Source organism: Monodon monoceros, unplaced genomic scaffold, assembly GCF_005190385.1.
Source record: "Monodon monoceros isolate NGI ecotype Baffin Bay Population unplaced genomic scaffold, NGI_Narwhal_1 Super_Scaffold_18, whole genome shotgun sequence".
NCBI classification, from domain to species: domain Eukaryota; kingdom Metazoa; phylum Chordata; class Mammalia; order Artiodactyla; family Monodontidae; genus Monodon; species Monodon monoceros.
Window position 1 is genome coordinate 42,965,469 of NW_021703774.1, and position 21,889 is coordinate 42,987,357.

General features: G+C 35.5%; 1 protein-coding gene across 3 annotated transcripts in view; it reads right to left on the minus strand.

The window, feature by feature from the left end:
- The window catches only part of HMCN1 (hemicentin 1), a 508,266-nt gene that overhangs the window by 93,024 nt on the left and 393,353 nt on the right, over positions 1-21,889 (minus strand). For all 3 annotated transcript variants that reach the window (XM_029226849.1, XM_029226848.1, XM_029226847.1), the window contains exons 70-81: positions 20,123-20,204; positions 18,422-18,558; positions 14,369-14,510; positions 13,181-13,325; positions 12,669-12,796; positions 12,211-12,367; positions 10,396-10,517; positions 10,030-10,194; positions 8,086-8,193; positions 7,508-7,645; positions 7,259-7,393; positions 3,797-4,066 (exon numbers count right to left, since the gene is read on the minus strand). In XM_029226849.1, coding sequence (XP_029082682.1) covers positions 3,797-4,066; positions 7,259-7,393; positions 7,508-7,645; positions 8,086-8,193; positions 10,030-10,194; positions 10,396-10,517; positions 12,211-12,367; positions 12,669-12,796; positions 13,181-13,325; positions 14,369-14,510; positions 18,422-18,558; positions 20,123-20,204 — 1,729 coding nt within the window. The remainder of the gene's footprint in view (positions 1-3,796; positions 4,067-7,258; positions 7,394-7,507; positions 7,646-8,085; positions 8,194-10,029; positions 10,195-10,395; positions 10,518-12,210; positions 12,368-12,668; positions 12,797-13,180; positions 13,326-14,368; positions 14,511-18,421; positions 18,559-20,122; positions 20,205-21,889) is intronic.

The window sequence follows — 21,889 nt, forward strand, 5'->3', positions numbered from 1 at the left end:
ATATTAACAAATTGAAGAATAAAAACCATATGATCATCTCAATAGATGCAGAAAAAGCTTTTGACAAAATTCAACACCGATTTATGATAAAAACTCTCCAGAAAGTGGGCATAGAGGGAACCTACTTCAACATAATAAAGGCCATATACAACAAACCCAGAGCAAACATCATTCTCAATGGTGAAAAACTGAAAGCATTGCATCTAAGATCAGGAATAAGACAGGGATGTCCACTCTCACCACTATTATTCAATATAGTTTTGGATAGCTATGGCAATCAGAGAAGAAAAAGAAATAAAAGGAATACAAGCTGTAAAAGAAGAAGCAAAATTGTCACTGTTTGCAGATGACATGATACTATACATAGAGCATCCTAAAGGTGCCACCAGAAAACTACTAGAGCTAATCAATGAATCTGGTAAAGTTGCACGATACAAAATTAATGCACAGAAATCTCTTGCATTCTTATACACTAATGATGAAAAATCTGAAAGAGATATTAAGGTAACACTCCTATTTACCATTGCAACCAAAAGAATAAAATACCTAGGAAGAACCCTACCTAGGGAGACAAAAGACCTGTATGCAGAAAACTATAAGACACTGATGAAAAAAATTAAAGATGATACCAACAGATGGAGAGATATACCATGTTCTTGGATTGGAAGAATCAATATTGTGAAAATGAATGTATTACCAAAAGCAATCTACAGATTCAATGCAATCCCTATCAAATTACCAATGGCATTTTTTACAGAAGTAGAACAAAAAAATCTTAAAATTTGTATGGAGACACAAAAGACTGCAAATAGCCAAAGCAGATTTGAGGGAAAAAAACGGAGCTGGAGGAATCAGACTCCCTGACTTCAGACTACACTACAAAGCTACAGTAATCTAGACAGTATGGTACTGGCACAAAAACAGAAATACAGATCAATGGAACAGGATAGAAAGCCCAGAAACAAACCCACGCACCTATGGTCAACTAACCTATCACAAAGGAGGCAAGGATATACAATGGAGAAGAGACGGTCCCTTCAATAAGTGGTGCTGGGAAAACTGGACACTAATATAAAAGAATGAAATTAGAACACTCCCTAACACCATACACAAAAATAAACTCAAAATGGATTAGAGACCTAAATGTAACACCGGACAGTATAAAACTCTTTGAGGAAAACATAGGAAGAACACTCTTTGACATAAATCACAGCAAGATATTTTTTGATCCAACTCCTACAGTAATGGAAATAAAAACAAAAATAAACAAATGGGACCTAATGAAACTTCGAAGCTTTTGCACAGCAAAGGAAACCATAAACAAGACGAAAAGACAACCCTCAGTAGGGGACAAAAATATTTGTAAATGAATCATCGGACAAAGGATTAATCTCCAAAATATATAAACAGCTCATGCAGCTCAATATTAAAAATACAAACAACCCAAAACAAAAATGGGCAGAAGACCTAAATAGACATTTCTCCAAAGAAGATATACAGATGGGCAAGAAGCACATGAAAAGCTGCTCAACATCACTAATTATTAGAGAAATGCAAATCAAAACTACAGTGAGGCACCCCCTCACACCAGTTAGAATGGGCATCATCAGAAAATCTACAAACAACAAATGATGGAGAGGGTGTGGAGAAAAGGGAACCCTCTTGCACTCTTGGTGGGAATGTAAATTGATACAGCCACTATGGAGAACAGTACGGAGATTCCTTAAAGAACTAAAAATAGAATTACCGCATGACCCAGCAATCCCACTACTGGACATATACCCAGAGAAAACCATAATTCAAAAAGACACATGCACCCCAATGTTCACTGCAGCACTATTTACAACAGCCAGGTCATAGAAGCAACCTAAATGCCCATCGACAGACGAATGGATAAACAAGATGTGGTATATATATACAATGGGATATTACTCAGCCATAAAAACGAACAAAATTGGGTCATTTGTAGAGACGTGGATGCATCTAGAGACTGTCATACAGAGTGAAGTAAGTCAGAAAGAGAAAAACAAATATCGTATATTAACGCATATATATGGAACCTAGAAAATGGAAGAGATGAACCAGTTTGCAGAGCAGAAATTGAGACACAGAAGTAGAGAAAAAAATCGTATGGACATCAAGGGAGGAAACCTGCGGGGTGGTGGTGGTGGTGGTGTGCTGAATTGGGCGACTGGGATTGACATGTATACACTGATGTGTATAAAATGGATGACTAATAAGAAAAAAACAAAAAAGTAAAAATACACTTCCCACAAAACAATAAATTTTGGAATTATTCAAATACATTGCTGAGAAATGGATCAATCTTAATGACATTTTTTAGAACAATTGGTTTCAGCAAAAATTATTTTTTCATCATTATATGAGTAAATATGCAAAGACTATGTGAATGATTATATGCATAAACAATAGATAATACGGAAAATCAAAAATCTATTTTGCTGAATGGTATGTCACAAATATTCATTTTTCATTAATGTATGCTATATTTTTATTATCTCCTTTATCCTGGTTTCCTCGGAGTTTATACTTCAACTCTTCTAATGGTTACAAAGTTGCAGCATTAGTACATTTACTTAAATTCATTCTTTTTCAAAATGAAAATTTTAAGGCTGTGATTTTATATTTGATTATAGTTTGGCCACACACCATACATTTTGATATGTGGTGTCCTTATTTTTATTATTTTCTAAATAATCTGAAAATAAAACCATATTCTTTGACCTACTTGTTGACTAGAATGGTATTTTTTAATACGACTGGGGTTGGGGTTTTGGCATTAAAAGTTCATTACACATTTCTGGCTTTATTGCATTGTGGGCAGGAATTGTGGCCTATACTTTTAAATTATTATTAACAATTTCTTTGTTGTTTAGTATATGGTCAATATTGGTAAATTTTCTACGAACACTTGAAAGAAGGAATATTATTTACTTGAAACTAAAGGACTGATGTGTATTAATTAGTTCAATTATATTAACTGAGAGCAGGTATAAAACTGTAGAAAATTCAAATACACCTGAAAGATAAAAAACAGCTTTCACAAATTTTTTAAAAAGGGAAAAAGTAGAAACTCATCATTAAAACAAGAGTTACCTCTGAAAATAGTAGTTGGAAATAGTTTAATTTACTTATTGTTTCTTACCACTGATATTAATAGGTATTCTACCTTTAGTCTTAAAAGTATACAATTAAAAAAATAACAAAATAACAACTAAAATATTTCAATGCTGATCTTTAGGTATTTTGTTAGTTGTCTGAATGCAAAGGAAAAAATGGTATTTTTTCTATTATTCAAATATACCTGTAAATATTTTGCTACATACTTTAAAATAATGAATCAAATAGATCTCCAATTCTCATTAGATTCACATTACATTTATAATGTAGGTCACATGGTGATTAGTTTTGAGCCAAGATGACTTGCAACTTGAAAAGTAAAGCATAAGAAAAACAAAACAAATGGACTCTTCATAAGCCAAATTAAAGATCCCAATAATCACATTATGAGGGGATTGGCAACACATTAATTATCCTGGCTTTATTAATAAAATCTCTCTTTGTCACACACATATGTGCACACACGAATAAACATAGCCTACCAAAAACATATTTGAAGGGCAAGTGTACCTACATACCACATTGAACACACACACTCCACTCTTCATTACTGTTTTACATTGTTTTGATTTTCATCGTATTTTTTTTCCTGGTGTTTTTTTTCTTTGCCATGGTAATGTAGCACACTAAAAATGATTTATGCTAAACAACCTACCATGGACAGTGAGCTTGGTGCTCGTGCTGCTTGATCCTGCCACATTAGCTGCTGTGCACGTGTACTGGCCAGCATCACCAGGCTGAGCAAATGCTATTTGCAGAGCTCCAGAGCTGAGGATGTGCTGGCGGATTGATTCCATAATTACATGCCCATCTTTATGCCACGTAATGTCAGGTGGTGGGAGGCCATCTGCCTCACAGGGTAGCATGATGGGCTTATCCACAGCAATGATATATTCCTTAGGATGGGGGCTAATGACTGGAGGAACTAAAAGATACAAGGTTTGAATGTTATCTTAAAAGCAGGAATGTACCATTTACACACTACAGTATTACTCTAGCAAAGTGAAGTCACATTGACAAGAAACAAAGCCCTGACTTTACCATATCATCACCAAAGGATTGCTATAGCTTGTTTGCGTTGGAAAAGAAAATTCATTGAACCCATTGTAGAAAATTATTCTCTATCTAGTTAACAAATATAAATGATAATCAATTTTGAATAAGGATATAAACATGTACTCATGAGGGATTTCATGTCTAGAAAACTTAGACTGTGTTGACAGAGGTATTTTCTTTAACATACATGTATTGTGATTCATCAGCTACTTAAAACTTCCAAAATAGACCCCTTCAAGGTTTGGAAATTGTTCACCTGCTCAAAGATCCTTTTATTCATGTGTTTCCTACAGTGCTTATGATCTCATATACAGTGGCCATATTTAACAAGATATTTTGTTAATGAATAAAGGAATAAAGAAGTAGAATATGGAAAAGAATTACAATTAACCCTTGAACAACGCAAGGGTTAGGGATGACGACCCTGTGTGCTACCGAAAATCAATATAACTTATAGTTGGCCCTCTGTATCCTTGTCTCCTCTGTATCTGTGGTTTTTGCATCTGCAGATTCAACCAACCTTGGATTGTACAGTAACGTGGTATTTACTACTGAAAAAAAATCCTTGTGTAGGTGGACTTGCACGGTTCAAACCGTGTTGGTCAAGGGTTGACGGTATATAGATAGAGCTCTTTCCACTTCTTCAGAAAATGGTGGAAGGGCTTATGGTTAGGATTTCTCTTCCTAGTGTTTACAATAGATTACACTAAGGATATTCTACTGAGCTTTTCTTACCCTTTCCTGCCTTGGGGCTATTGCACATGCTGCCCTCTCTTCCTTGGACACTCTGCTACTTTTACATGGCTCATCCTAGCTCATCATTCAGGTCTCAGCTCCAGTGGTACCCGCCTCAGCTCCAATAGTATCCTCCCCACCAACAAGTAGTTGTTAAAGCTTACTTTAACCACTAGTGTAAAGTGGTCCCCACATTTTCCCATTTTGGAATATTGAAATGCTGTTAATTGTTCAAAGTGTTCCTTTTTCTTTTTTGAATAAAAGTGTTTCTTTTTTTCATATCAATAGTTTTAATCAATTAGTGAAGGGAAAAACCCTCACTAATTCTTTTCTATGACCTCAGTGTTGCCAAAACCAATGAATATTTCTTGGTCATCATCCTAACTGACCTTTCGCTTGCATTAAAAAAGCTGTCTACTCCCTTCTTGAAACACTGTCCTCTCCTAGCCTCCATCTAGTTTTCCTCTGTCATCTCTTCCCTCTGCTTTGTATTCTTTTCCAGTGTTCTCTCTTTTCTCAGACGTCTTAACAATGCAGAGTCCTGGGGCTTTGTCCTTAAGATATTTTCGGTCCAAATTCTCATCCAGTCTTATAGACTGAAATGCCCTGATTACTTCCAAGTTTATATCTTAGACTATACTTCTCCCTTGAGTTCTGAATTCATAAATATTCAACACTTTTTGACATCTCTGCTAGGATTTCTAATAGTTTCCCACATCTAACATGATTAAACAGAAGTCACGCTTTCCTTCCTCCCAAACCAGTTCCTCCCCTTGCATCCCTCACAGCACTATCTCCCATCTCTAGCTCAGGCCCAAAGCCCAGGAAACATCGTTAACTCTTCTCTTTTCCTAACCTCCCAATCTGATTAATCAGCAATCCTGGCAATTACATCTCCAAAGAGTTCTTGAATCCACCACTTCTTGTTCATTTTCCCCTGCAACTCACACACCCACTCGCACTTCCAGCCAGACCATATCACACGATGCCTAGAGCACTTTACTAGTTCTTCCAGCTCTAGTCTTGTGCTTTCTCGAAATCATTATCTATATACCAGCAAAAGAGGTCTTCCTAAAACCAAACAAGGGTCTTGGTTAAATCGTTAAAAGGCTTCAACACTGCACACAGAAGGAAATCTTACCCCTCCTCTGGTCCTTCGGGCACTCCGTGCACTGGTCCCACTTTCTCTTCTGACCTCCTTCACATTTTCCCAGCCTTCCCAGGTTCATTACTGTCAGCCACACTGGCACGCTCCATTTCTTACCCTTTCCTGCCCTGGGGCCATTGCACACGCTGCGCGCTCTTCCTTGGACACTCTGCTACCTTTACATGGCTCATCCTAGCTCATCATTCAGGTCTCAGCTCCAATGGTAAACCCCTCAGCTCCAATGTACCCCCATCAGTAGGTTAAAGCCTACTTTAACCACTAGTGTAAAGTGGTCCCCACATTTTCCCACTATTCTCCATCTCAGCCTTTTGTTTTCCCTCTGCATAGCATATGTCAGAATTTATCATAATTTCATTTACTTGGTAGTTTCATTTTTTTCCTTCTCCACACTATAAGGAAAGGATCATATCTATAATGGTCAATGTATTTCTACTTATTATCCCAATAAACACTTGTTAAAGAAGTGTTGAAAAATACAAATAAATTAGATTTACAATCTGCAGGTAAGTAAGCTTTACTACAGTTATTAATTCACCATAAGAAAATCACACTACAAGGAAATTCAAATCAGCCATGCAAACTGAGCAGCTCGGAACCCATCCCTAGGTCACATCTTGATCCACAAAAACAATGCATGTAAGATATGAATATTACATCAAGAAAATATAAGTTAAATGTGAAAAAACCCACACTGTCTTCAGAATATTTTTTTCCATCAAGCTGGTTTAATTGCAATTATGATTTATTTTTTTGTTTCATGACTCTTATTGGTGATTCTTTAAAATTTAAAAAATTTATGATGTTTTTTAAGTGGATATTACAATCCAGTATTTTGTAATGTATACAAAGTAGTATTACAGAGAGAATAGTTTTAAAAATCACCTTAAATATGTGCTACAATGAAAGTACCAAATAGAGGTTCACAGAAATTCAAAATATTATGAGATGCCTCAGTTTTCTTATACAAATAATGCCCCAAAACACCCAAGCACTAAATTTTTTCCTTCATGAGGTTAATAGAAAAACATATAGGATAATATAAACTAAGAATGTTAATTAAGAACTATGGTGGCATCATTACTTTAGATATATGAATTTTGATATACACTATTATAAGCATCTTTGCAATGAAGACATAGAGATTTATTATTTAGGTACCTTGGACATTTAACTTGATTTTGCCCAAGGCTGTACCAGCTGGATTCTGAGCCACACACATGTAAGTACCAGCATCCTCTCTGACAGCTCTGGAGATCTGCAAGCCACCACGAGGAAGAACTGCATGGCTTCTACCTACATCATAGTTACAAAAGCAGAGTGAGAAGAATTTTTATTTTCATTAAAAAATCATACCGACTTCTGAATTATAATACTGAATTGCCATTATTTTCTTGATTGAAACGGTACCTGAAGTGATGACATTGATACCTTCCTTTTGCCAAGTGATGAAAGGACTGGGAGTCCCTGTTGCTTCACATGGTAATAAAATGGGATTGTTTAGAATGACGGCTAGTTCACTTGGCTGAGGCTGAATGACTGGAGGCTCTATAAGAATCAATCAGCAGAAATAAGCAAAGGCTCTAGTTAGTAGCATAAACGTCTATAGTAGCCATGAGGTTAAACATGCCTGAATTCAAAATTCCAAAATATTAGTGATTTCATCGTCCCAGGGAAAAGCAAATAGCGGTCATATCACATTTTTTGAGTCTTGTTACTATAGCCAGGTTCCATTAGAAGAACTCCATAGAAAAGACTGAAATCAGAAACAGATCATAAAAATTCAAGAAGACAAATAATTTAGGGGTTGTTTTGTGTGGTTTGTCATCTGTATGTTTTCTTTAGTCTACTGAAGAACATCTAGCAGGCTTTCATATCCCCAAAATGTTACTGTGGTTTATGACTCTAGATGGTACCACCTGTCAAGAATAAACATGACTTAGAAAAGTACAACAGCAAAATTTTAATGAATAAATAACCTTTCATACCTTGGACATAAAGGCTCACATGTCGATGTGCAGAACCAGCTGCATTCCTGGCAACACAAGTATATCTTCCAGCATGGCTTAATTGAGTGGCAAATATTTCAATTGCTCCTAAAAAGGAAAAATTTTTCATGCACAGTGCATCCCTGTTTTTCTGGTTTGATAAACCATGTCTCTTTGATTTTGTGTGAGTCTGCCCCCTAGCACAGTAGTGCGTGGCTTGTACTCATACTTGTACCCCCTGTGCTTACCTACCACAGTATTTTTTTAAAAATCACTATTAACAGCTTTATTTAGGCAAAACTTACAGACCATAAAATTCACTGATTTAAATGTACAATACAATGATTTTTAGTATATTTACAGAGTTGTACAATTATAATTTAATTTTAGAAAATTTCCATTATGCCAAAAGAAATCTCACTCCACTTATAGTCCTGCTTCACTCTCAACCCCAAGTGTAAGCAATAAGTAATCTAATTTCTATATATATTGGCCTTTTCTGGAAATTTCATATAGATGGGATCATACAGAAGGCTTTTGTGTCTGACTTCTACCGTGAGCATAGTTTTTGAGTTTCATCTGCTGCAGCAGGTGTCAATATTTTTGTTCCATTTTATTGCTAAATAGAATTCCATCCTGTGAATTATCCACATTTTGTTTATCCATTCACCAGTTGATGGACATTTACATTGTTTCTATGTTTTTGGCTATTGTGAATGATGCTGTATGAACATTTGCATATAAATAAGTCTTTGGGTGGACATATGCTTTCATTTCTCTAGGTAGGGACCTAGGAATGGGGTTGCTGGGTCATATGGTAACTGTTTAACATTTTGAGAAAAGTTCTAAACTGTTTTCTTAGCACAGTACTTTGTGCTGAAGAGTAGTTAATTTTTTTTTTTGCGGTATGTGGGCCTCTTACTGTCGTGGCCTCTCCCGTTGCGGAGCACAGGCTCCGGACGCGCAGGCTCAACGGCCATGGCTCACGGGCCCAGCCGCTCCACGGCATGTGGGATCTTCCCAGACCGGGGCACGAACCCGTGTCCCCTGCATCAGCAGGCAGACTCTCAACCACTGCGCCACCAGGGAAGCCCAAGAGTAGTTAATTTATATTTTATGATTTTACTTGCTACCCGTTTATGCAGATTTCTGAGATAGCCAAAATACTATGCTTTGAAAGCCAAGTTCTATCCTGAGAACAAATCTTTCATTATTTCCCTTCTACTGAAGAAATAAACAAATTCTCTTTGAATAATATGCCCACACTCATAAACCCTCAGGATGTTAGTTGCTACTTTAATCTCCAGTGTACCTCCCCAATGCAGGATGAATTTCCAGAAACACAAATGTGAATCACTTATACTTCCATTTAGGTGAATTTTTTTCTCTTTAATATTATAAAATTTTCAATACTTAAATTCTATAAATGATGGTTACTACCACCCTCAAAAATTATCCATATCATAGCACTTAACACCCAGCCCTACTTGCTAAATTATTGAAACCTTAAAAGCAAGAACCTTATCTTAGTTTTATATCCTCAGAAACTCAGTGGAGTATTTAGCCTATTTTAGGTACTAAATGTTTGTTGAATGAATGGTCATTCTATTTGGCCAATAAAACAAGTGTGGTTCACTCAAAGGCAACCGGTAAATTTGTTAAGCCTTAGGTTTAGTAAATATGCACATAAAATCCCAGTGGTCATGCTTAATATATTCATATCAGTCCTAGATATTATTTGTTATTTTGTTTTTAGACTTTTTTTCTATCCCTTTCCCAAGTTCCCCCTCCCCATTCTTAAGTGCATTTTTTTCCCAGATGCCTAAGACCAGGAATACAGATGTACTTTCTTCTTTTATTTTGGTGCAACAGAAGCCCAAGTAAGGCCATCCAGTAAAAACGAATCCAATCAATAGCTGTGTAAATCACTGAGCTGGGTCTTACCTGAGGACAGAATTCTGTAGCCCTCTCCTCTGGGAAGCAGTCTTATACCATTTTTCGCCCAGTGAATTGAGGGAAATGGAACTCCTGAAGCTGTGCAGGTGATCACGGTGGGGGCGTGTGTGGTTACTAGGAAGTCAGTAGGCTCATCAGCTATGGAAGGTGGAACTAAAAGAAAAACAACAAAAAGAAAGAAAATGACATGTTCCCAACCCTTACAGATTTCCAAAGCCTCCTCATATATCCTTCTCTTTCTACACTGAAAGTGAATGCTTGGTCAGTGGAAAAGGAAGCTCTCTTGTGAAGTAGAGGAATGATGGAATGATATCATTATAATAACTTTCAGTCCACATACTAAGCCAGTTCTACCTTGGACAGTGAGATCCACAGTTCTCTTATCCTCTCCGGCATCACTTGTCACAGTGCACTCATAGGTTGCAGTGTCATCCACAGAAGGGGAAATAATTATTAGTGAACCTGAAGAAAGGAGCCTAGAAGAGAGATTTCAAAGTAATCAGGTGCTATATATCAATTTTCATAAATGTTTCTAGTTGGTTCAACATGGTACTATCGTGTGAATTGAGGGAAATGGAACTCTTTCCTCATGTTAAAATGAGCATCATTTTATGCATCACACTTTAAGTTTATATGGCAGTGGGTTAATAGGACCTCAACCTTGACATCTGCAGGAAGCAGTGGTGTGGAATGATTGTGTTAAGAGGGAATCTTGAATTTTCTGAATGCTTACGGCATAATCAACCATGTTCTCCCAGGTGAAATACAGTGAAATGAGCACACTGATGATAGCCATTGTTTATTGACCATTGAACACATTCCCGGCACCATCTCACATGCTTCACATTAATCATCTCTAAATTTCACAATAACTTTGCAGATTGGTATTTGATTATTTCTACTGACAGATGGGTAACTACAAGTCTGTCTGTCTTGCACCTTTCCCTACTTCACACGTCTCCTTACATGTGGTGGATCCCTTGGAGATGCATAGTACATAAATCAAAGAGTCTTTTCCTTAATTTTGAATCAACTCAAAACTAAAGTGATCTGAATCACTTCAAATGTTCAGAAGGTTGAGTAAATACACATACATTATTTAAAGTAATCTAATGAATCACTTTGCTGTAGAGCTGAAACTAACATAACATTGTTAATCAACTATGCTCCAATATAAAATAAAAATTAAAGAAAATACGTATCAAAATGAAAAATCAATAAATCTTTTAAATTTCTAGTGGTTGAACACACTAAAAAAATTAAAATAATCTAAATAAGAATATCTGTATTCTTACTTCAAACTGTGCAATGATGAATGGAAATGATTTGATTCAATGGAAACATACTTGACCTGCTTTTTTATTCAAGGGCATTGTACGTTTTCCCCGTAGTATATGCTTTCAAGTCACTAAACGCCCAATGCCAAAAGATTAAAAGGGTGAGAAAGAGGGAGAAGCAACAGAGTTTCAAGTGAAACACTCCTAGTTTCATATTTCCTGATATATCAGAACTGATTTTTGTTGAGGTAGGTCTATGAGAACATTTTCTTTCAGTACTATGGCAAACCTTTTGCAAGATATCTATTAACTTGAGATACAAGAAATGATGCTTATTTAAAGTATCAGAAATTCCTAGTTTCTTTTTTAAAGGTTAGTCTTTAAAAAGTATGATATCATATTAAGAGCAATGGTAGTCAAGCTGGAAGAATACAAAAAACTGGGAGAAAATACTGTTCTTCCTCCCTCCACATGCTGCCAAATACCTATGCTGTATTTCAAGGTATAAAATTTGATTTTTATTCTGCAACTAAAACTTGTATTATTTCTACAGAATATTTTTTCTTTTATACCAAATGATGTTTTTATCTTTTGTCTTTATAAAATTCCAAAAGATACTAAAAAAAAAAGCAGAATGGAAATCTAATTTTTTAGAGCTCAGACAGTTATCTACAGGACTTATGAATACAGAAGTTGCACCTATAATTCAGATAAGATTTTAGGTTGAAAAACTAATTCTACATTAAGAAAAAATAATACGCTCTCTACATACTAGCTAATTCTTCATACTTTATATATTTGCTGTCCCCATTGATAGAGTTTAAATGTTAATTCTTTTAAAAATTATGTTTCTAAATAATAGGTGGGATTTGCCAGTTAAATTATTCCTTACCGGTATGAATTCTGATTTTGATCCACATTAAGAAGATGCCCATTTTTTTTCCAGTTGATTGATGGTTTTGGTATCCCAGTAGCCTCACAAGCCAGAGTGGTTTGAACATTTACTGTTACAGTTATGTTGGTAGGACCCAGAGCAATAGATGGAGGAACTAAAACGAAGTCACCAAGTAAGAAACAGGTTCAGTAAATAGTATGCCATTCGAAGTATCTCTGCCAAACTGAAATTAATCATTGCTAACTTGCTTTATAGTTATGAATACAATAAGGTTCTGTGAATTTACACAGTGTTGTGATGACGCTCTTTATAATGGGTCTTCACTGCTTATAATATAGTGTAATACATTTAAATAGCACTAGATATGAAGGTCTTTATGTTATGACCTCACTGGTTTAGGCTACCAAAGAATATCTGACCCAAAGATTGGATGTTGTTCATAAAAGTACATTTACCATGGACTTGTAAATCTATTCGCTTGCGATCTGTTCCAGCAGCATTGGTAGCCATACACAAATATCTCCCACTATCAGTAACATGTGCTGACTGGATGTGAAGGAATCCATTTTCCAAGATGGAGTATCTATAAGAAAGATCACAAGTGAGGTCCTCCAGATCAGCCTTTCTGATTATGCACATTTTGACTGAGAACATTATAAAATACCCAGTTAAATCCATTTTTAGTCCTTTTCCTACTTCAGAAATTTATAATACCCTTGGTGGAAAAAAAAGGATATTCTGCAAAGGTGCATAGCAGATGGGCTTGTGATCTTGGATAGATTATAATCATTACATTTTGAACATAAGCCTTAAGAATTATGCTTTTAAAATACTATATTCTGATCCTCATTTAAGATGAAGAGACTCACTTTAGAATGAAAAGACCCAAATAATGCATTGGATCAAAGATTTAAAAACTTATATTTCAGTTCTTACAGTATTTTTTATCCTTTTCCAGAATTGTTACCTTGCATGATTCTCAGATAGAACAGCTCCATCCTTTCTCCATGTTATCCTTGGGGTTGGCACACCTTCCGCAAAGCATTCCAATACAGTTGACTTATTTAAGTGAATGACAAGACTCTGGGGGCCACTCTTTATGCTTGGAGGAACTGCACAAGAGATGCATGTGGAAAACTTCCTTTATATCAATAACATAGCCTGAACTAAGACTCTTAAGAGGTAATACAAAGTGAGATTTGAGTTAAATGTATGGCTTTGCCTACAGCTAATTCAGGTTAGTATAAATAGAATTGGGGTTTAATTCCTAAAGTCTTATTCAAGGTAAGATTTTATTTAAAAATTTACTTAAAAATGAAGAGTAAATGGGTGGGGAAGCTTTAAATCCCTGATATGGTGTATGAAATCTGGCTTTCTAATGAAAGAGGCTTGAATAGAATAAAAGTCATCTCTGGTATGATACAAATTAAAGATGGTATTTCTTATTTCTCTTTGGCCAAATAATGGTCAGAGAATGTTAATACTGGAACAACTTCACTTTAAATAAAGGATAGAAAGTGGGGTGTTATAACAAAGCACATCTGTGATTAATTATGCAAGTCTCAGAGTGTGTATTTTATTAATCATTGAGTTCATACGGGAATAGAAAACTTGAATTTTAATTTTAGTGTTAGAGATATTAGCTGCCTGGGTCACTCAACTTGTAAAGTTTCGTATATTAAAAATCCAAGGGGACGGTTTTGAAAAAGTCTGTATCATATTCTTGAAATTTGGCAGATTTTAGTGTTTAGATTTTATATTTGAGAAAATTATAGTCCCATGGCAGTCTCTGTCTAGCACATATATAATCAAACACCAACATCAACAAAGGTGACTAAATAATTGGCTACTTGTCATCCAGAGATTTAGTGTATTAACTTCTCCAATGGCTCTGATCTGAATGACGCAAAACATCAGGATATGCTGATAACAATTGGACATACATTGTCCTCTAAGAGAAATGTATCTTTTTTTTTGAAATTGAGTTAGTTTGAATATAGTGATAGTACAAATATCACATGTTGTCTTTATGAAAAGAAATAAGATAAGCACAAGAATTTGTTTAGTATGCTCATAAAAAATAAAAATGTTATCATCTCTTTAAATGCCCTTATCTAAATTTCTAAATTGTGAAACAGTGATTAATTTTTCTTACCATTTACAGTGAGAATAAATTCTCTTGTAGTCTTTCCTGCAATGTTGCTGGCAACACAGGTATAATTGGCTGTATCACCTAGATCTGCATTATTAATTTGCAAGTATCTCCCTCCAGATAGGATTCTTACTCGAGGTGTTGCCTGGATTCAGTAAGTAAAATTTACCATTAAAATGTCGGACAAATAAAATAAAATATTAATCATCAAAAGTAACTATAGTGAACTGTAGTGCACCTGTCTCCCAGTATCTTTGTCTGCTCCCCCCACCGCTATCCTGGTATCAAAAACTCTTGGGAAATATTTCTATGAGTGTAGTTAAAGCAAGAGCACAATCAGTGTCTCCAGTTCTCCATAGTGACGGCCACAATGAACCTCTCAAGGATGAAAAGGTGTCTCAAGTTGGGCCCATTCGAGCTCCCCAGAAAGACACTGCTGGAAGTGTTGGAATAAGGCATATTTTTACTGGAATCACTGGTAGTGAGGATGACATAGCTTGGTGGCAGTCTTACCACCATGTGGGGACAGCTTGCTCTGAATCTAAGACATAAGCAGAGTTGGGATTCAGAGAAAGGACAGAGATGTTTGACTACATGGTTAGAGCCTCTGGATCTAGTAATGCCTAAAGCTTAAGTTCACCAATTACTATAGCTAATAAATATCTTTTTTTTCCCATTTAAATTATTTTGAGTTTGAATTCTGTCACTTAAAGCTGAAAGTCTCCTGACTAATAAATTAACTTTGGTTAACTTATAGGAAATAATTATCCTTCAACATATTTAACATAAGTAAATAAATTATTTTAGTCTACAAATAGTTATTAAGCACTTATTTTGCACCCAGGCTTGGGACCAAGAATTATGAAAATGCAGAGACCTATATTGAAATGAAATACTGAAATATAATGAAATCTAATCTCTGCTATAATGTCCAATTGGGGATTGTTCATAGACTTTAAAAAATGCCAGGTAACATCAAAGACTGATATTTTCTGATTGTGCCTAAGTGGAACTACTTCAGGAAGAGCCCAAATAAGATTTTTCTACCATATGGGTTCTGTCCCAGATAAACATATATTTCTAATGAAAAAAGTTGTTCACACTAACATAGACAGTTCAGGTCAATTTATCTTGAAAGTCCACACATTTTCTCTAGGCCTTTCCTTGCTACAGGGGCTATTAATGGTAAACTTTTATTACTTCTGATGAGAATAAGTGATTTCTTAAACATACATGGTAAGTTCTACGAAACATTTTAATTTTGATATGGGCATAGCAGGATTTTAGGCTAATAAAAAAATTCTGAGTTGATTCTCATGTCTTTCTTCCATGAACATCAGTAAGTTCTGCCAACTTATTCAGTCTCACTACAATTTTCTCTGGTTCTCTTCTCATTTACTGCCAGTGATTCTTCCAAATTTGATTTCTTTCCTCAGATAGAACATCATTCTCAGCTGATGACCTTAATTCCTACTTCACTGAGAAAATCAAAACCAGGTGCCTGCAATTTCTCCCTCTCATCTCTTGCATATGAATGCAACCTTCCTTCCTATTTTTCCATCTCTGTGGAAAAAGGTCAACGCTTCTGTCCAAGGCTAATGTCTTCACCTGTCACCAGGGTCCCAACCCTTCCCCACTCGACACACTTAGTCCTGTATCTTCCATCTCTTTCAGTAAATAAGCATATACAAGTCTCTTTTGTATTTAAGTAACAGTCCACAATCATTTCCACTTCCTCTTCTTTAACTCCCCCAGACAGCTGTAACCTGTCTTCTACTTTGATCACTGTATTGAAGAACCGTTGTTCAGATCTTTAATCAAGTCTATGTATTGCCAAAGCCAGTGAATACAACTTAATTTGTATCTTAACATGGACTCTGTTAACCACTCCCTCTCTCTTCCTTGGCTTTCAGTACACCAATGTCTCCTATATTTAATCTTATTTCTCTGAGTCCTCATTCTCAGTCCCATTCTTCTCTTCTTCCTTTGCTCACCTTTTAATTGTCAATGTCGCCTTAGGCTTTATTCTCATTTACAAGTCTTCTCACACTGTGTGCTTTCTGGCTGACCTCATACAAACTGATGGCTTCAGCAACAGGTTACACCATTGAGGACCACCAAATCAAAGATGTTTTTGATGAAATATGGACCCATATGTCTTAGTGCTTCTTAGAAGCTCCACTTAGATAATATATAGGTAATTCAAACTCAAAATATCTAAAACTGGACTCATTTTTTCCCCCATAACTGTTGAAATCAGTCTGTCCCAGTACTGACATCACTTGGTCATATATGAGATTAGCCTGAATTTCTGTATCATCAACATTCACTCAGTCCCTATCTGAACACCTAATGGTCTAGAGTGAAATGCACACATGGGAGATAAGACTATGGAGGAAAAGTCAGAGCATGAAAGGCTTTGTGAGCTAGGCTGGGCAGTTTAACCCGAATCCTGAAATCTATGGAGAATCATCAAAGGATTTTAATCAAGGTCTACTTCAACCATACCAAGCTACCTGCAGTTCCTGGGACAGCAGCATTCCTTCTCCTGTAATGTCTTTGTACATGCTATCACTTATGTTTGGAATCCCCTTCTTCTTTCTCATCCAACATCTACCCAACATTTAAAATGAACTCACCCTTTCCAAGAGGCTCCCCTGGGCTATTCCTTACCCTTCAGTCTGGATTACTTGCTTCTCCCCTGTGTTTCCATAAAATGCTGTATATCCCTCTAAGATATTGTTTATTGAATATCAGCAGTATCAATTTTCTAAAATCTTTGATATATTTCTGTATATTTTCAGATAGTCTGTGAGCTCCTTGAGGATCAAGATTATTCTCAGGGGCAATCATAGTGCCTAGCATTATAATAGGCACACAATAAATAGAGAAACTGAGGCACAGGACTGTTAAGTGATATGCATGATGATTTAACAAGGAAGCAACTCTCAGCACCCAGTCTCTCTGTGTTTGGCATTTGTGTGATTTGATGATGCTGAAAATCTTTCTGCCTTATATATTAGGGACACAATTTCCTTTTATTTAGGCACAGTGTACCACAATAGGTTATACTAACAGGATGAGGAAGAACAAAGGAGAAACAAAAGGATAAGTAAGTACTAGGATAAGGACAATCAAAGCATTCAAAGTCACGGCTTTGAGCCAACCCTAAACGCCTACTTAGGATCCTGGGCTGTGACACTATAGCGCAGCAGACAGATATCACCTGAGCATGGGAACCTTTAAAGAGCCCGTAACTGTGTTTTCAAAGATTCCAGTCCATATTCCTGGTGTTGCACAGATCCTAGGGGTCACTCCTGAGGACCACTCCTGAGACTAGGGAAATTCAGTAATAGGTTTGCCCTAGGGAGTTGGCAGGACAGGTCAGGTCTTTTGAGACTCTGATGGTTTCTTCCCTCTCAAGTAAAGACAGATGGTACAGATGAACCTATTTGCAGAGGAGGAATAGAAAGGCAGATGTAGAGAACGGACATGTGGACACAGTGGGGGAAGGGGAGGGTGGGATAAATTGGGAGATTAGGTTTAACATGAATACACTACCATGTGTAAAATAGAGAGCTAGTGGGAACCTGCTGTACAGCACAGGGAGCTCAGCTCGGTGCTCTGTGATGACCTAGATGGGTGGGATGTTGGGGTGAGGGAGGTCCAAGAGGGAGGGGATATATGTATATATATGGCTGATTCACTTCACTGTACAGCAGAAACTAACACAACATTGTAAAGCAACTATACTCCAATTAAAAAAAAAAGACATAGCTGAGTGTTTTAATTCAACTTTAATCCACGGGCTCCAGGAGATATATACTTGGGCCAATTTACAGAGTATATGAATCAAAATACCTGTCTTTTGCCTCATAACTAGCTACTAACTACTCCAAGAAGGCTGAGAAAAAGGCTGATTAAAGGACCCTGTGCCCACCCCTGTAATGTTGAATAACTAGTAGCCTGACACTGTTTGGTTTTATCTCCCTAGCTAGGACTCTATTGCTGATTTTTTTGTCTCACAATGAATCTGTGGAATTTAGCAAGATTTACCTGTAACCGTTCTCCATTTTTAAGCCAGGTGATTACAGGTGGGGGCACTGCATCCGATTTGCATTCCAATGTCACTTGTCTGTTCCGTAACACAGTGAAATCCTGGGGCTCATCAGTTCCAGCAATATTAGGGGGGACTGGGCATGAGAACAAATACACCAAAGGCTTTTAATAAACAGGATATAAAATGATCTGGATTATCTGAGGTGTTCAACGAATGTTGCTTCTGCTGTATGAAATAAAAAGCATAAACTTAAAACATTACTCATTCAATTTATAGTACAATGATTACAAATAGTGAAAATTTTTTTACCTTCCTCAGTACTTTCACATACATCAAGTAATGAAATTCTTCCAATGGCCACGTAAATGACAGGATAAGTAATATAATCACAGTCTAAGTACAAAGAAGGAATTCCTTGTCTAGCTCTACACTTGGTAATAATTTTCTCTGAACATCATATTTTAAAACTTCTAAATTAGGGTCTGCCCATTATAATATACAGAAATATGTACATTTTTCTTAATATGCAGAAAGGGGGAGGGGCAAAATAGGGTTAAGGAATTAAGAGGTACAAACTACTATGTATAAAATAAATAAGCTACAAGGATATATTGTAAAGGGAATACAGTCAATATTTTATAATAACTTTAAATGGAGTATAATTTATACAAATTTTCAATCACTATGGTTTACACCTGAAATTAATATAATATTGTAAATCAACTATATCACAATTTAAAAATGTACGTTTTTTATGTGACTCTTATATACAAATTTACATGTCAATTAGTGGCAGGTCTAATTTTTGTGTAGGACTGGCAGGGTGAGGGGAACACTCCTATATTACACCAGCCCTACAGTTTGTGTTGCCTAGTCATTTAGGCTATGGGGAGAGGAACATTAAAAGAACTTAACAGAAGATCTTTATCTTCATTACATGAAGAGTAATTCCCATTTCTATGTCAAAATAGTATCAGCCACAGTCTAATTGGCCCAACTTTTCTAGAAGGTAATTTGGCCTTAAATGGTGTGTGTGTGTGTACATGCATGCGTGTGTACTTGCATATAATCAAGTAAATATACCTACAGAAATTTATCAAAACAAAATAATTAAAGGAAGAGGCCAACACACATGTACAAAGATGTCTATAATAGTGTGGCTTATATTGGTAAAAATACAAAACAGCTTAAATATCCAAAAATAAGGAATGTATTAAATAAATAATGACATATTCATAAAATGGGACATCATGGAATCACTAAAAAGTAATGTTATAGAAATACATTTTTTGACATGAAAACATGTTCACCATACCACTAAGATAAAAAAAGTTAAATAACTATATGCTGTATGATCACATTTCTGTGACAATATTTATATGTAAAAAGGTCTTATCTTTGTGTGATGAGATTATGATTGATTTAGATAATTTATACTCTATGATTTAAAACCAATGAATATGAATTATTTGTGCAGGAACAAAACAAATAACTCAAAAAATCCATTAAACTATTCCCAACAATAGTTTAATGGACTACTGTGATCAAATATAAAAATCAGATTTGCAAAATACATTTTTCCTAATATATAAACATAGTTTTATGATATGTTAGACAGTTGCTCTATGTCCCATAAATTATGCCTTTTAATTAGGTATTAATGTATGATGGACTGCAGGACATTTTGCCAACTTTACCATGCACTCTCACTAAATATTCTTTATCATCATCTCCTGCAGGACTGGATGCCAGACACGTGTATCTTCCTGTATCTTCCACCTATAAAATTTGAATAAGTGAATGACACAATGTTAACATGCTGGTTTTGGTGATGAGAATAAATATTAGAATGAATATAGAAGTCTCACACAGAGCAAGATATCATTAAGAGTACAGTAATAAAATTTAATAAATGGTTTTAACATTTAACATTTAACATTTAACAGTTAAGTGTATCAGTTAAATGTTTTAACATTTAACATTTAATATTTAACAGTTAAGTGTATCAGTTACATTTGATACTGATACTGGGCATGGCTTGACATCTGTTACATGTAAATCTATGTATTTGACATAGATTTAACAGGGTTTTGGTATTTGATCTCAAAATGTTTGCATATTAGGTATATTTAATGATCTCAGAAAGGGCAGATACATATAAGACCTACCACCATACATGACAGACTAGATACTACAGTATTTATTGAAGAAATAAGTATTTATAAATTTAAATTGCAGACTGAAAATTCTACTGGAGTCTTCCTGAAGAAAATAAAATACATTAACCAACCAATCAACTAACCAACCAAAAAAGTAAATAAAATATCAGGTTATTTTAATAAAGCACATTAATACCACATTTTTAGTCTACCTTTGATATACATGGTGAAACAAAATAGCTATATTATGTAATTTGGCTGTAAATAGGTCAGGCTGACAGCAAAATCTACTATTTTCTGACAAAAACCAGAAACATTTCTTTAAAAATCTCCATACATAGTTTCCACTGGAAGTGTTAGTCTTCATTCATATTTGACATTGTGTAGAGGATGTCTTATGTATGTGTAAACGATACACTGAAAAACAGATGATCTTACTACTGTGAAAAATATATTTTGGAAAAGTAGAAAATCCTGTTTTCATTTATTTTATTCATGAATACTCCTAGAACACTGGGAATTTTAAACTTTTTACATTCAAAACTGACTTTATAGTTTATGGAAAAACGTTTTGGTAGGCTGCAAAAAGTCCACTGAAAAAATTTAATACTAGTATATTTGGAAAATTAAATATGACTTTAGAAGAATGACTGTCTCATCGTCCTTCAATTAAGAATTGGAAGTCATGCACTACTGCCTAGAGAATAATTTCTAAATTTCTCATCATATCTTTCAAACCTCTAAAAGTCAACTCTTACTCCACCAATTCAGTTTATTCCCAAATCATATTGCCCCCTCCACTTGTCGTGTCTTAGCCAAACTTGCACTATCATTCATGACTGTTTTGAGATCTTGCCTTCTCCAAGAAACATTTCCTGACAACTTATACCCTTCTGAATATTGACAGTTACTATTAGTAGCTACATTTCCTAAAGTGTGTTCTGTTAATAGGGTGTTTAAAAAATTATAGTTAGTCAGGTTTCTTTGGAGTAAGAGTTTGCAGAGTTGTTGACATGCATTATGGCTCACAAAGGAGAGAAAGGTACAGTATATAAAGTTTTTCAGATCTACTTGGTCACAGAATTTTTCTCCCTTTGGAATAAATTACAGAATGAGGGTTTAATGGAAAATGTGTTAGCAAACTCTTGTCTTTACCACACAGTTTGCAATTTGCAAAGCATCCATTAGGTAGCAGGCATAACTACATGCTATAGTTACATACACAAAAAGACACAGGTAACTAAGATATAATTTAGTAATAAGTGCTTTAACAGAGATATGTACCAAATGTTGTGAAAACACAGA